General features: G+C 40.3%; 1 protein-coding gene across 6 annotated transcripts in view; it reads right to left on the reverse strand.

Moving 5' to 3' along the window:
- UBE2F (ubiquitin conjugating enzyme E2 F (putative)) overlaps positions 1 to 13,808 on the reverse strand; it is an 87,228-nt gene that overhangs the window by 22,863 nt on the left and 50,557 nt on the right. For all 6 annotated transcript variants that reach the window (XM_052791772.1, XM_052791771.1, XM_052791769.1 and 3 more), the window contains 2 exons: positions 10,656 to 10,688; positions 8,225 to 8,287 (listed from right to left, as the gene is read on the reverse strand). In XM_052791772.1, coding sequence (XP_052647732.1) covers positions 8,225 to 8,287; positions 10,656 to 10,688 — 96 coding nt within the window. The remainder of the gene's footprint in view (positions 1 to 8,224; positions 8,288 to 10,655; positions 10,689 to 13,808) is intronic.

Here is a 13,808-nt window from a genome sequence, read left to right on the forward strand (position 1 = left end):
ATTCTTTAAAACAGAAAACCTGAGAAGAAATACAGATAGTACGTTTTTCCCAAACCTTCAAGTTTTAATTTTATTTTGAGCTACTGCCTGCTTAGAGGATACAACACACTTGCGACATTTTGGCATTTATATCACACTTTTCATTCAGATGCATCAAATAACATTTCAAACAGACTAATCTTCTGATACATGAAATTACATTAATAGAAAAAAAAACTAACTTCAAGGTGATCAATGACAAGAGATCAATAAGAATCCAAATTTGCAGACACTATTTAGTTTCAAATGCATTTCTTCAGCTACACAGAAAAATGGATTTTCAAGGTAGACTTAAATCTAAATGTAATTATGCCCTTATTATGTATAAGCACAGAAATAAAAAGCCAGGAGGATAAAAGTACAGCTGACCATGACATTATTTTGGAGGAGTCTTTAGAAGGATCAAATCTGAAATGATACACAGGCAGTGAGCTCTGGGACTTTTTAACTGTCTGAAGGCATTATCAGTCCGTGGACAAAATTACTCTAAACTTCAGCAGAGATGAAAGATCCCAAATCTGCCAGCTTCTGTATTTAGCACCCCACAGGGTAGCTCGGAAAGGAAAGCACAGGGCTCCTGGTCTGTGTGGCAGATTGGTTTATAGTGTTTGATAAAACCTGAGGTGATACGGAAGAACAGTAACCCCTTCCCACTTTGAGAACATGCTTCACAAGCCACTTTGTAGTTTTGCATGGAAAAAAACCAAACAAAAAAACCCACCAAACCAAAAAACAACCACCCACAAGCAAAAAAAACCCCAGCAAGGATGAAATCACTCTTGGTGAAAAAGAAGTTTACAATTTCAAGTTGTTGCTGGTTCTTGGTGGCTCCAGAACTAAAGAGGCTATGCTGGGCAACGACAGTTTTTGATGCAGAGGCACAGTTTGGGGGGAAATTCAACTTACTGTATTTCCAAAGGGATGCCTAAAGATCTTCTACAGACATATCTGTATTTTTTTCTTACTTAACAATTGTTACTTACAGGCAGACCTCTTGCTGACAACTTTCTCTTTCAATAACTTACCTGTTTTCAGAAGATACATTAATGTCCTCTCCAGAATCTGCCCCAGGCACCAGCATTTTGTCAGCTGCTGCTGGTTCTTTCCCAAAGGTTTGGGAAATTAAGATTATTCTACAAAAACCCTAAACTGCTTGCTATTTAAGGAGTCAAAAAAACTGCATACAATTATGAAAGGCTATAGAAGCTCTTCAATGGAATTTCTAATGGAATTAGATTAGTGCTCTCACTTGGCAAGACAAGACAGTCCTCAAGTAATTCAAGGAAAACGTTCATCCCAGAAGACTCATTAGAACAACCTCCAAAGACTGCAAGCAATTAAGAGATTTTTTTTTTTAAAGCCTTGTTTCCTAAGGAACTGAGGCTATGTAGGGCAATTAAAATCCTAAGAGAAAACCTTAAGAGGCAGCTTCAGACTCCATAACACCATGAACATTATAAATCCATCTGCACAGAAACAATCCTGAAATAAAAACCTTATTTTCTTTACTACCAAGAGAAGTCTTTAAAAAAAAAAAAAAAAAGAAAGAAAAAAGATTCAATAGCTGTCACAGCAGCATGCAAGCAACACAAGCAAAAGTCTGCCCCAAAATCCCTCTTCCCCAATAGCTTCTGGCCTCACACATCACTCGTGCCAGCACTGACTGTGTGATTTATCTGAGGGTGCAGTTCATGAAAATACAGCATTATCCCAGGTGAAACGAGGCTAGCAATACTGTCCTTAGTATCTTCTGGAGGATTTTCGCTAGTGTGCTAGTATTACTGTGGTGAGGAATCAGAATGACATGATTTGAGCAGCACTAGAAGCCACAACTGTAAGGATGATCTATTAAAAACTAAAGACTAAGAACTACAAACTACAAAGACTACAGCCATAAGCACATCATGAATTGTCCAGAGTCATGTTTTACTGCAGTATGTTATATACAAATTCCAACTCTCCTAAACTTTCCCCTGAATATTCTTACAAATCTACAATCCCCCTCCCTCAGAATAAAAACACAATGCCTATAAACAACATCATAACAGCCTATACAGCTACCTGAAGACAGATGGACTAGAAATCTAGTCAGTGACAGCAAGAGCTGCTAAAATTTGGCAGCTATAGTTAAACCCCATGCTTTCCAAAACCTGGGCCAGAACCAAACTCACACACACACCCCTATGCAAAATAACTCATCATTAAAGTATCAAAACAACAGCTACAAGCTTTGTAGCTGTACTGATCTAGCCATGGAAAAAGCAGGGAAAACTCCCTTTGCTGACAGCAGCAGAAGACAGCTAGGGAAAAAAAGGCAAAACCAAGACCCTTTTTACATAGGGTTGCTGTGCTGCATGTTCTTTAAAACCAGACAACTGAGAAATACGACGACGCAGGTACAGATCTGGATGGTTGGCACCTGGAGTGGCCTGTTGGAAGCAGCATGCTGACCTCTCCACATCCAGGAGCAACTGGGTGTTTCCAGCAATGATGATGCCGAGTCTGACAAAAGCTCTCATTCCTCTGGCTGGGGCAAGCAAAGAGAAGGCCACAAAAGCATAGCATTAATGATCATCTTTTGACGCAGTCGCCAGTTACTTGGAGGCAGCAAGGAGAGGTGACACTCCTACTGTTCAGTGCATTCCTGAGCTCTATAATTGGACATGTAAGTCACTGCTTTCCAAGGAAGATGCAAATAAAATCAGAGCTCACTGAATTAAGTAAAAAGTTTGTGTTTAAGATGAATCCATGGCAAACGCCCATTTATTCCAATTAGATTTCTCAGCTATGGCACTTCAGAGCTGCTGGTAAAAGTCCCATGAAAGACGACATGCTAGATTTTTCACAAAGGGGAAAAATCCCTCCCAGAGTGCTATCCATCTTAGTCTTTCACAATGACACAGCAGGAAGCGTTTCCATACACTGAATACTGACAGATGAGTTTCACTGAGAAGATGGAAAGACCATGCAGGAAAAAATCACACAGGGTGATGTTACTCATCTTCTCATATTAAAGCAACTCAAGACTGCATGGATGAACAAGTAAATGAGTGTTTGCTAATCTGCAGGATGACAAAAATTGCTTTAGCCTTTTAAACTGCACCAATACAACAGGCGAATACAATTAAAATAGGACACAGCATTAGCATTCTTGATATGGCAGGCCTAGGTGAGGAAGAAAGCTAAGGAATATTTCGAAAAACGTTTCTGCTTTAAGCCATGAACACACAAACAGTGTAACGAATTTTCCTGTTGTCTACTGTACATACGGCTTTGAAATGTTTTTTTTTGGCAAAGGCAAACACTGCTAGGAAGCGTAAGGGCTTTTAAGGAACCCAGCAAATTGCAATGTCCTGAGGTAGTATCTCAAAACAACCACGACAGATGTATGTATGGGAACTATTTTCTAGATTTCAGCTAACAAATAGCAGACACAGCACCCATAGCACCTCTGCCTAAGGAATACACAAGTCCTGAACTACTAAACTGATTCAGTTTTGTATTACCAAATTATATCCCTATTCTTTCAGTATTCAGCCTAGCTGGCTGCCACAGAAAGCAAATCGATAGTTTTATTTGTTCACTGTACAAAACAGCAAATTCTACAATTTCTAGCACATCATTTTTAAGTGAGTAGTCATTAAAACTTAAACACTTGCTCATTGCCTAGGAATCCATGGAATCAATTCAACTGACAATTAATGGCTCTGGTCATCCACATAATTACTGACAGGCTGACTTCTCTGCTAAATCCAAAGCAGTCCCAGCTAATTAACTAGTAAGCGGTCCTTTAAATTCAACAAGAAAACTCATACTACCAAACTGATGAGATTGTATGAGTGTGAGAAGACTGAATGTTGGGAAACACCTTGCTTAGTTTACAGAGACATCAATCATCTTTTTATTCTCATTTATTGAGCTCTAAACCAATAGAGGATGGTTGCGTATCTTCCAGTGATTGTGACCTAACTGCAGCGCAACGTGGGCACCAGGAATGTTCCAAAAAGTAACACTACAAAAATGAACAAAGCAAACTTTCCCTAAGCTGGAAACAACTATGAGTTAAACGAAGGCAGAGGAGTGTGGGGGGAAGAAAGACTGAAGGGAAACTACAATTTTATCTGAATGCTTTATTAAATGCTGAAAGCCACAGTCAACAACCTTGCAAGGTTTCAGTTTAAGAACTGGCTGAATGTGGAAACTGGCGCCAGATCTACAGAAATACAGTCACTAAAGAGGACGTAGTCAACATGCTGGACGGCAAATCCACCCTCCAGAGGGACCTGCGTGTGCTGGAGGAAAGGCCAACAGCAACCTCATGAGGCCCAGCAAGGCCAAATGCAAAGCCCTGCCACTGGGACACACTCAGCCCCTGCACAGGGACAGTCCCAGATGCCAGGCTGGGGACAGCACTGCTGGGAAGGCCACAGGGCAAGGAGAAGCTGAGGGAACAGGGCTTGCTGGTGAGGAGGAGTAGGCTTTGGGGGGATCTAAAAGCAGCCTCCCAATACTGACGAGTAGGTTACCGAGAGGAGAGAGCCTTCTTGGAGGTGCACAACAGGAGAACATAAGATTGAGCTCCTAAGCTGAAAGGGAGCTGACTCCATATATGGAAAAACATTACCACGTGCATAACTAAGCTTTGGAGCATCCAACATCCCTTGATGACAATCATAAGATAAACTCACAATTGGCAAAACTGAAGCCTTACAAAATTGATCACAATGACGAGGAAATCACTTGAACAGTGCCATTTAATGCAGACAAATACGGGGATCCTATCTCTGCAAAATTAATTAAAAGTCACACAAAGAGGCAGACAGCGTCCTCTGTCACTGAAAAGGTCTTTTGATTAAATAGCCAATTACAACATAGGTCTCTAGATCACTTCTGTAGCTGATAAGAAGGTACTTTTTGGATACATAAGTAGAGGGCTAGCAAGTCTGAATATTGAGATAATCTCTTTGTCTAGCATTTGTGAAAATGGATGTTGATGATTCTGCCCAAATTTGTTGTACCGCCTTCCAAAAAGTTACCGACATCTTGCAAAGTGTGTGAGGAAGACTTGTAGAATTACTAAAGCTGCATAAACAATCATATGTACTCTAAAAAAATTCATGTAAAAGTGATCACTGGCTGAAGGAAGCTGGAAGGGAAGAAGTTTAGTAACTGACAGCTCCTTCCTTGAGCTGAAGGAGGTTCACGAGAGCTGGAAGCTGAAGCTGCACTAACTCAGATCTCAGGTAAGACACAGTTTTTTAAAGCAATTAATTGAACAACTTGAGCTCTGAATTTTCCATTATTTTTACATCTTAGAACAAGGCTGCTTTCCCAAAAGCTACAACTATGTGCTCAGGTATAAGCCATAGATTTAATGCAAAAATGAAGAGGTCCCTTATGCAGGAAGAGATCGTAACTGTCCCTTCTAGCCTGATCTGTAACACAAACATTCACAGCAAAACTGTTTTCCAAGAATCAATAATAAGGATTTAATATCTATGATATGACTTCTTCCACCATTTGCAAGGCGGCAGTCATTTTTGATGACTTAACACCAGCCTATGGAACTGAATGAACTCCAGTCTCCCATTTTCAATAACAAGAGGCAGGCTTCAAGTTAGCTGTTAACCTCTCAGGCAGCCACACTTAGCCTGGAATGTTAGCAAAGGGATTCCAGGATTTCAAATCTGAAATTACATCAGTGAAATACTGAGTCATCTCCTCCAGGAGAACCACAGAAGACAGCTCGAGATACCTTTGTTTTGCCTGTTACAAGCCATATACTCCCACCCTGTCAAATGACCAGATTCTCTTACAGCATCCGTTAGACACAGATGTTTGTGTACAAAACTATTTGTATATAGATATATTTGCACATCTGTTAGTATATAGATTGTGCATGCGGGCATATATATTACATATACACTATTTGTATAATTGTATTACACACGTAAAAATGTCTCAAGGAAAATTCATTAGCATTCCCATATTAATCATATCATGCACTGCAAGTATTTTCTTGAGAGACAGGAAAGGACAGGACCACAGCAGTTTGACTTCACACCAAAGTGCTTATACCCTACATGACATCTATGCCCAATAGAGACAAAAACTAACTCACACTGCAATTGCATCCTTTGAGGCTAGTTATAAAAGCAGACATTTCCCTCCCTTGCATAATTTATTCTCTCCAGACAGGCATCATTGGTTTTGTCTTGATACTGCTGTAAGACATACTATGGAAAATTCAGCACTATCTGGTGCTGTCACTATCAATTAAATACCTAAACTAAGTTCATATAACCTCCAAAAAAGTTAACATGGCAGAATATAATTTTACAGATGCCTGTGAGGAGAATACTTAAGAGTTTACTAAATAAAAAAATGCTTGTTCCAAAAATATTTTTAATTTAGAAGACTGTCGAAAAACCCACTCAATTTCCCTTTCACTTCTTCCACAGCTGCTGTTATCTGGAAAAAAAAAAACAAAAACAACCAAAAAAACCCCAAAACCAACACCCAAAAAAACCCCACCAAACTTCCATGCTATTAGTGTAGCAGTATGTATTTTGAGTGCTCACTTCTCTGTTTTTTAAGGGAGGTGTGTTTTTAAAAGCACATGACATTCTTAATTTCTGTGGATTCCCAAGATTTCCAATTTCTGAATGAGGTTGAAAGATGCAGGATAGTGGTTTCTTAGCAGTTCATCACTCTTTGGGAGGAGGACATTACTGGCTGGCTGGTCTGAGGTCTAACAATTTACTCGAAGCACTGGTAAGGCTTGCCTATCACAGCCTCAGCACATCTGACACAAGACTGTACTGGTACTACGGGAGCATCTCTCCTTACACCTACCCAGACACCAGACAAACTGCTTTTCCTTTGCCAGTTAGAAGAAATCAAGTGCCAAATCTGACAGCAATAGGTGTGTGGCCTCACCGTTCCCAAAGAGCTACAAATTTCCCTGGCAAAGTATTAGAGAATAATTCAGTCTAACAATGCAAACAAAGAAAATGAGTCAGCCTGCTACCATCACTCTACTGGTTTTGTTTCTCTGGCTGTATCCCCTCTGTGACTACTTTCAGTGTTTTATGGCTCGGAAGGCTTCCTGGCACTCCTTGCCAAAATGATATAACCATTGAAAAAAAAACCTCTTCGAGAGTAGGTGTCTACCGAATTTTTCTCACCTTAGGCTTACAGTTTCACCCCAGCCCTGCAGACACTGACAAACAGCAGAATAGCTACAAGATCTCATTAAACAAGAAAATAGCTAGAAAGATGAACTTGCAATCCTGATGTTTCCTCTTGAAAAAATGAGTTAAATTAGGTGCACTGCCTGACTTTGCATTTTCAATGAACTCTTCAAATCAACATTTACCTGGAAACTTTCTTCAATCTTTAAGGTTAACTTCAACAAAAGTATCAGAAGAGTTTAATTAAAACAAGAGATCTTGAACATGCCAAGTGTAACTTTTATATGCTTGAGGTATGCATCTATATAATGTAATGTGACAAAGCTTCAGAGATCCATACAATGGAAAAGTTAGTACTTTGTTCACCTCTACCTCCATGCTGAATCTCAGTTGAGAGGTAAATCTCACAGGTGTTCATCAGGCCACTAATCAATACCATGTTTTGCTTTGCCCAGTCCATAATACAAACAGAACAAACAGAATCAGTAAAAAGAAAAGAAAATTTCCACTCCTGTCTTTCAAACATGCCCAGATTTCTCCTGGCTTAATACAAGCATGCAAGATGTAAGAGTTGTGAAGAAAAAAAGTTGCATTTTGAAAGAGACAAGAGAAGAATGAGATCTTTTTGTAGGTCTTTTAAGGTAAAGGCTACTCACATAACTGCGCCAAACCAATTCACTACCATTTGCTGCACAGAACGTGTACAACTTCAGGGAAAAATCTCAGAAACAAGATGGAAAAGATCATCTATTTTGGGGATATGACTACATTATGGTCAACAATTCTAGCATATGGTGAATAACACTACTGTGTTGAGTTTACTTTCCCAGATAAAGCACATTTTGTTAGAATAACTGGTTGCTTGATACAATGAGTCACTCAACTGCCTGAAGTACCAGCTCGAACGCTTTAAAAGGACTGACTGGGAATCGCCGAGTACAGTATGTGTATTTGTTTAGGAACAACATGCTTTAAATAAACTACTGACTCACCTTGTCTCGCAAATGATGCTCTGCAGCCTCAATGTTCAAAGGATCGTCAAAATTCAAAAGATCCTGGAAAATAAATAGAGAACATTATAGGGTTCCCAGTCACTGCATCGTCAAGGAATCCAAAGCCCTAATGAACAAGATAATGAAACAAAGCGAACAAGACCAGCAAGTGTAATGCCATTTTCTCACTATCTTGGTAGGTATCTCTGCCAAAGGTAGATGCAAGTAAGTCTGATGATTGCAAACCAAATCTCAAGTCAAAGGACAACAGCAGCAGGGCATTTGTCCCTATCTGGTAGCATGCCACACACAGCCCCATGACACTTCTCTCTGGCAGTGATGCATTTCTATTTGAAAACAGTTTTAAATAAAATTTTGAAGGAACATTCAAAGCTTCAGAAGGCACAATTCCTGTTGATTTTTATTCAAGGTTAAAGTAAACCCTTTAAAAAAAAAAAAACCTGCAAACAGCCTGGTGATAAAGCAGGAAGAGCTTCCTTAATACCACCTCCATAGCAAAGCAATTTAATTCACTCTGTGAAGAAACTACATAACCTGGAGCCTGACAGACAGGAAAGTTTTAGCGCAATGGGAAAAACAGGGCCAAGAAGAAAGGGAGTGCAAAGACCCCAAGAGCTAAGGGCATGTGGGGCCAGGGAGCAGAAATAATCAAAATCAATCTCAGGTCTGTCAGTTTAATCTCAATAAATATTAACTTCGGAAGGAGAAAGCATCTAGGGTTAAAACCAAAGGAAACCAAGATGCTGATAAAAGAGGAATTATCATAAAAAATAACATTGAATCACAAAAACCCCTATTCTGCTTGCAGCCCAGATCATTTTCCCCAGTTTAAGGTTAGCCTGTGACAGCAGTGAAACGCCATCGTTTCACAAGTGTGAAAGGCTCATGTCACTCTCCAACTCGTTTTCAAGCAGCAAACTTCCCATTTCATTCAAACCAGGACACCAATCCACCTCATTTTCACTCACTTCCTTCAAGAAAACCTCCAAAGAATCTGCAAGGCCAGTACGATCCAGTGCCAGCTTTTCAAAGACCAATTATTTATAAGAAGCTGGGTGTGAGGGAAATCCAAGAGGCAAGCTGGGAAGCATGGCTCTTACCAGCCATGACAAATCCCTGTGGTCTCCAATGCGTGACCATCACTCTCTGCAGCTGTTTGCACAACGGATTATTTTTACATGCAGTTCTGCCTCTGAAGGCACTCCTTTGTACCTCCAGTAGATTTCACTTTCTTCCAGTTACTTAGCATGCAGTGGGAGACTAACAATGAAATGCAATTACTCTGTTGAAAAGGCAAATGCTCTCCAATCTTCTAAATCAATTAACCAAAAGAAGTTGTCGAAACAAATCAAGCCTTTGGAAAGCTTAGGAGATTGTAGCCAGTCACTGCCTTGGTCTACGCTAGAGGTTTTAGAAACACACCATGATCCCAGTGACAGTGCTGGGAGCACAGTCACTGCTCTGCCCCTCCTCCTGCAGGTAGTGGTGGAAGTAATTCATCTCTCTGAAAACAGGCTGGGGCTAGCAAAGCCCACAGCGATGCTCCTCACCCAAAGCTTTTCACAGCCTCCTCCATATACCCTAGAGTGGCTGGGGTAGTTCTCTCCAGAGTCGATGACAAACATGGTGACCAAGTTAGTGCCTTTCTTTGCTTTCTCCTGACCTTCCTACACAGCAGCAATAGCTGTGGAAGGGGACCACAATCCTGGGCTCCCTAAAAAGGCAGCTTTTGTACAGTAAAGACTTAGCCTCTCTCTGCTTTTACGGCAAAAGCAGCTGTTGCATCCTGCCTGCCTCTTGCAGCTTCCTGCCCTCTCCTCCATTTTCAAGTTGCTCCTGTAATTACGAGGCACAGGTTTTTTGCTCCTGTCAATCTAAGGAAAAGGGGGAAAATGGAATCCCTGAACAAAATCATATCATTTCTGTGACAAGTCAGGGTTTATGCAAATTGTGCGGGTGGGTACCGAGGTCCTTGAACAGGAATATAAGTGTTCAAAACAGGAATGAGACTGCAGGGCAGTTATTAATTCCTAAACATAATTTTTAAAAAACATAACACCAACACAATTCCTTCTCAGAGCAACATGAATTTCTATTTCCTGCCGACCAGCGGAAGGAATTTCATACTGTGTGGAAGATCCCAAGTAACTTGTTAGCAAAATATCCCATAATAGATTTGTAACCAAAAGTAAAAATGATGTAGGAAAAAGCTGGCATTTCAGACCATCTGTATGAGTCTTGCAGTTACACAAACAAAAGCACAAATTGATTTTATACAACACCCACAGAAGCCAAAGGAAATAATGACCCTAAGTTTAAGAAGCAACAGACAGGGTTCACATTAGGTGATGCTGAAACCAAACGAGGCAGGAAAAAGGAAAGTGGATATGCAAAATATTCATTTACTTACAGTAAATAAAGAGTTTAACCCCCAGACAACATCCTGCAAAGGAAAAGCACAGTCAGTTAGGCATGCATTTCAGGTGTTTTGAACATGTTCTCATACTTTACTTTTCTATTAATCTGTGAAATTACTGGAAATCAAATCTAGATTAAGGGTGAAGTTTTACTAATTTAAATCAAAATATTGAAAAAGCTTTCCCATTTCATGGATGCTTGATATTTAGAAGTCACCAAAACCCAAATACTGTATATTCAAATACAAGTTCAGATATTGCTGTATGTATAGGAGCCTCATTCCTGTTGCTTCTCTGCTCAAGGAGAACAATAATACCTTAGTATATGCCAGCAACTGACTGCACTGTGTAGTTCAAAGCGTGGGTATAAAACTTAATTCATCAATGCATTCTTAAAACTAAAAAAATTAAAACAGTGTCAGACAAATATTTGAAACTGTGTCAAAATATCAGAGGAAAAGAGACTCAGGAGTACAGAAAAAATATCATTCTTATACAAGCATATGTCTCAAATAATTTTACTGGCTTTAAGTGTCTATTTAACCACAGCTGAATACAGAGTGTTTGCAATTCCTGCAAACAGGAAGCTTTAGGGGAATCTGTGTCCAAATGGTGCCATCAAACACAGCTTACTTTAGGATGGGCATCTCCAAAAGGGTTCCACTAGCACTGACCTAAGTGTCCACATCCTCAGTTACAACCTTCAGAGAGTAAGAAAATGCACAAGATCCAAATATTATAGAAAGAGACTTAAAAGCATCACCTACCACCAACTCTGAGGCTAAGCTTTTCTACCTAGAGGAAAGACTATTTTCTTTAGCAGCAGCATAACTAAGCTACCCTACTGCAAAATCCCACTGAAGTCTTGGTACTGGAGCTCACACCTACCAGACAATTAAGTAAGATCAGCATTGCACCTCCTGCCCTTACAGCCTGCTAGCACTTGACTGCCTACCCATGAAAGCCACACTGCCCGATTTCCAGCAGTGGGACAAACACCGCACATTAATCATTTCATGGCCAAAATGCACCTTTCACAATAAAGCCTCAAAGTAAAAACTTCCTATCCACAACAAAGAACTTCAATAAATGAGTGTATTTCAGTTGGCTTCCTGTTCCAGGCCCTCTGCTGAGAGTGGTGGACCACAGAAAACCATATCCCTTAAGAATGCTATCCAATTATGTCCTAATGAAAAAGACACAGTGTCAGCATTATCCGGACAACAGCCTCTCACAATCCAATTTTCCTTTGATCTTGTACAAACAGCCTACTCAGTTTATCTGCTTTTAATAACATGAATCTGCCCGGCAAAGCTGATATTGTCAGTGTTTTCAGTTTCAGTATCTTCTCCTAATGGAGCTTCTGAAATCATCAGGTGTGGCAAAGACAGCAATTCTTTCAAATGTACTCATCATCTTCAGTGGCAGCCCAGACACATAAACCGCAAAAAAGGGCATACCCGAGACACCTAAGAATTACAGTTATCCATACATTTTAAGACTACAGTGCTGAGCAGTCATCCCCAATCGCAAACGACCATACTGTCAATTCCTTGGTAAGTGTGAGAAAATGGACTATTTCAAATAATGGATGAAAGTCATAATTTTACCCTTTATTAAAGTTCTGTTGTTCAGCTACTACTGTCACAGAAACTGAGCATAGCAGAGGTTAGCAAAACATGGAACTATGGAAAACTGTATTAAGGACTCCTGGGGATAAACTATTTGTACAGTGCAGTGGTGCTAGAGAAAAAATAAGCCAAAGTCACTGATTATAGGAGGATTTCAGTGGTGTGAAGATTAGGAACAGGCACGAAGGTATCAGCTTCTACTTCACTCTCCTGCATTCAGGCATGAAAGGGTGTGCAGCACAGCACAGGGGTCTGCTCCGCTCTGGAGCCCCTACGTATACTGCCCCTGGCACGGATGCAGCCTGAGGACTGACTGATGCAGGGTGTGTAACCAGGGACGGCTGAGAACGCCTCTGTCTCCAGCCAGCTGCTCTGCCCCAGCAGATGCTCCGACCCCTGAAGGTCAGGAGCCCCGTCCACTGCTGCCCTCAAAGGCTGTATTGTCCTTCAGGGTGGCAGACTGAATGTCTTGGGGGTGTTAAGAATTTCTTGCATCCAATTTTAACTCACTGTGTGTTTCCCACAACCTTTGATAATGGGACCTTACTAAAGCATGGTAATTTGCTTTCTTCCACTTGAAGAAGCAGGAATAAATTAACTTTTTAAGGGTCGACTTTCATCTACACCATGTGACAGCAGACTGTAGCTGAAGAATGTGATGCAGAATTACAATACTGAGTGTTAAAAAACATCCTAAAGCACTATGAGGAGCTCACACTAGCATACTGGGGCTTGTCCATTTCTAAATCCTGCCTGAACACCAAAACAGCACTCACAGGGTTGCAAACTGTTCAACCGCTTACCAGTATGGCTAAAAAGAAACAAACAAAACAGCAACTCACTCACATTGATTCTGAAATCCTGAAGAGCTCACCTTCTCTTTACATTTAACAGTGCTGAAGCCCCCAGTCTCCCAGAGCCTCCCCACTAGGACACTTCAGATTGTCTCTCCAGACAAAACAGCTTCTGCTCCAGTACAAGCAGCAACGAGCCATACCTTACACAAGTAACCGTTGCAACTCAAAACGGAAATGTAAATTATATCAAATTATTTTCCCATTCCATAAACACCCACTTTTGAAGTTTACCTAAATTGCTACCAGATTCTCATTTGCCAAACCCTGGTTTTAAGGCTTTGGGACACTTGACTCATTCAGGCTGACTTTGCACAAAGTTCTATCAAAAAAAAAAAAAAACCAAAACAAAAACCCACAAAAAACCCCCAGCAAAAACCTCTGTAAGTCTGTGAGTTCGCAGAATGCTGTATATTTTCACAGCCATTCTAGACACCAAAAAGCGTAAAAGGATTATTATTATTACTGAATAACTTACATATGAAATTCTTAGAATAATTTCTTATGTTTCCACCTATTCAAGTTTTATGATTTGCTGGATTCATTTTATACCCTTGCATGCCTCCATAAAAAGTAATGCTAAATTACTACCAGAGGGCAACACTTACTGTAATGAGTTTGAGGCTAGCCTGGATTTAAATCTAGGCTATTGAGAAAGGGA

Source organism: Harpia harpyja, chromosome 7 (genome assembly GCF_026419915.1).
Source record: "Harpia harpyja isolate bHarHar1 chromosome 7, bHarHar1 primary haplotype, whole genome shotgun sequence".
Lineage (NCBI taxonomy): Eukaryota > Metazoa > Chordata > Aves > Accipitriformes > Accipitridae > Harpia > Harpia harpyja.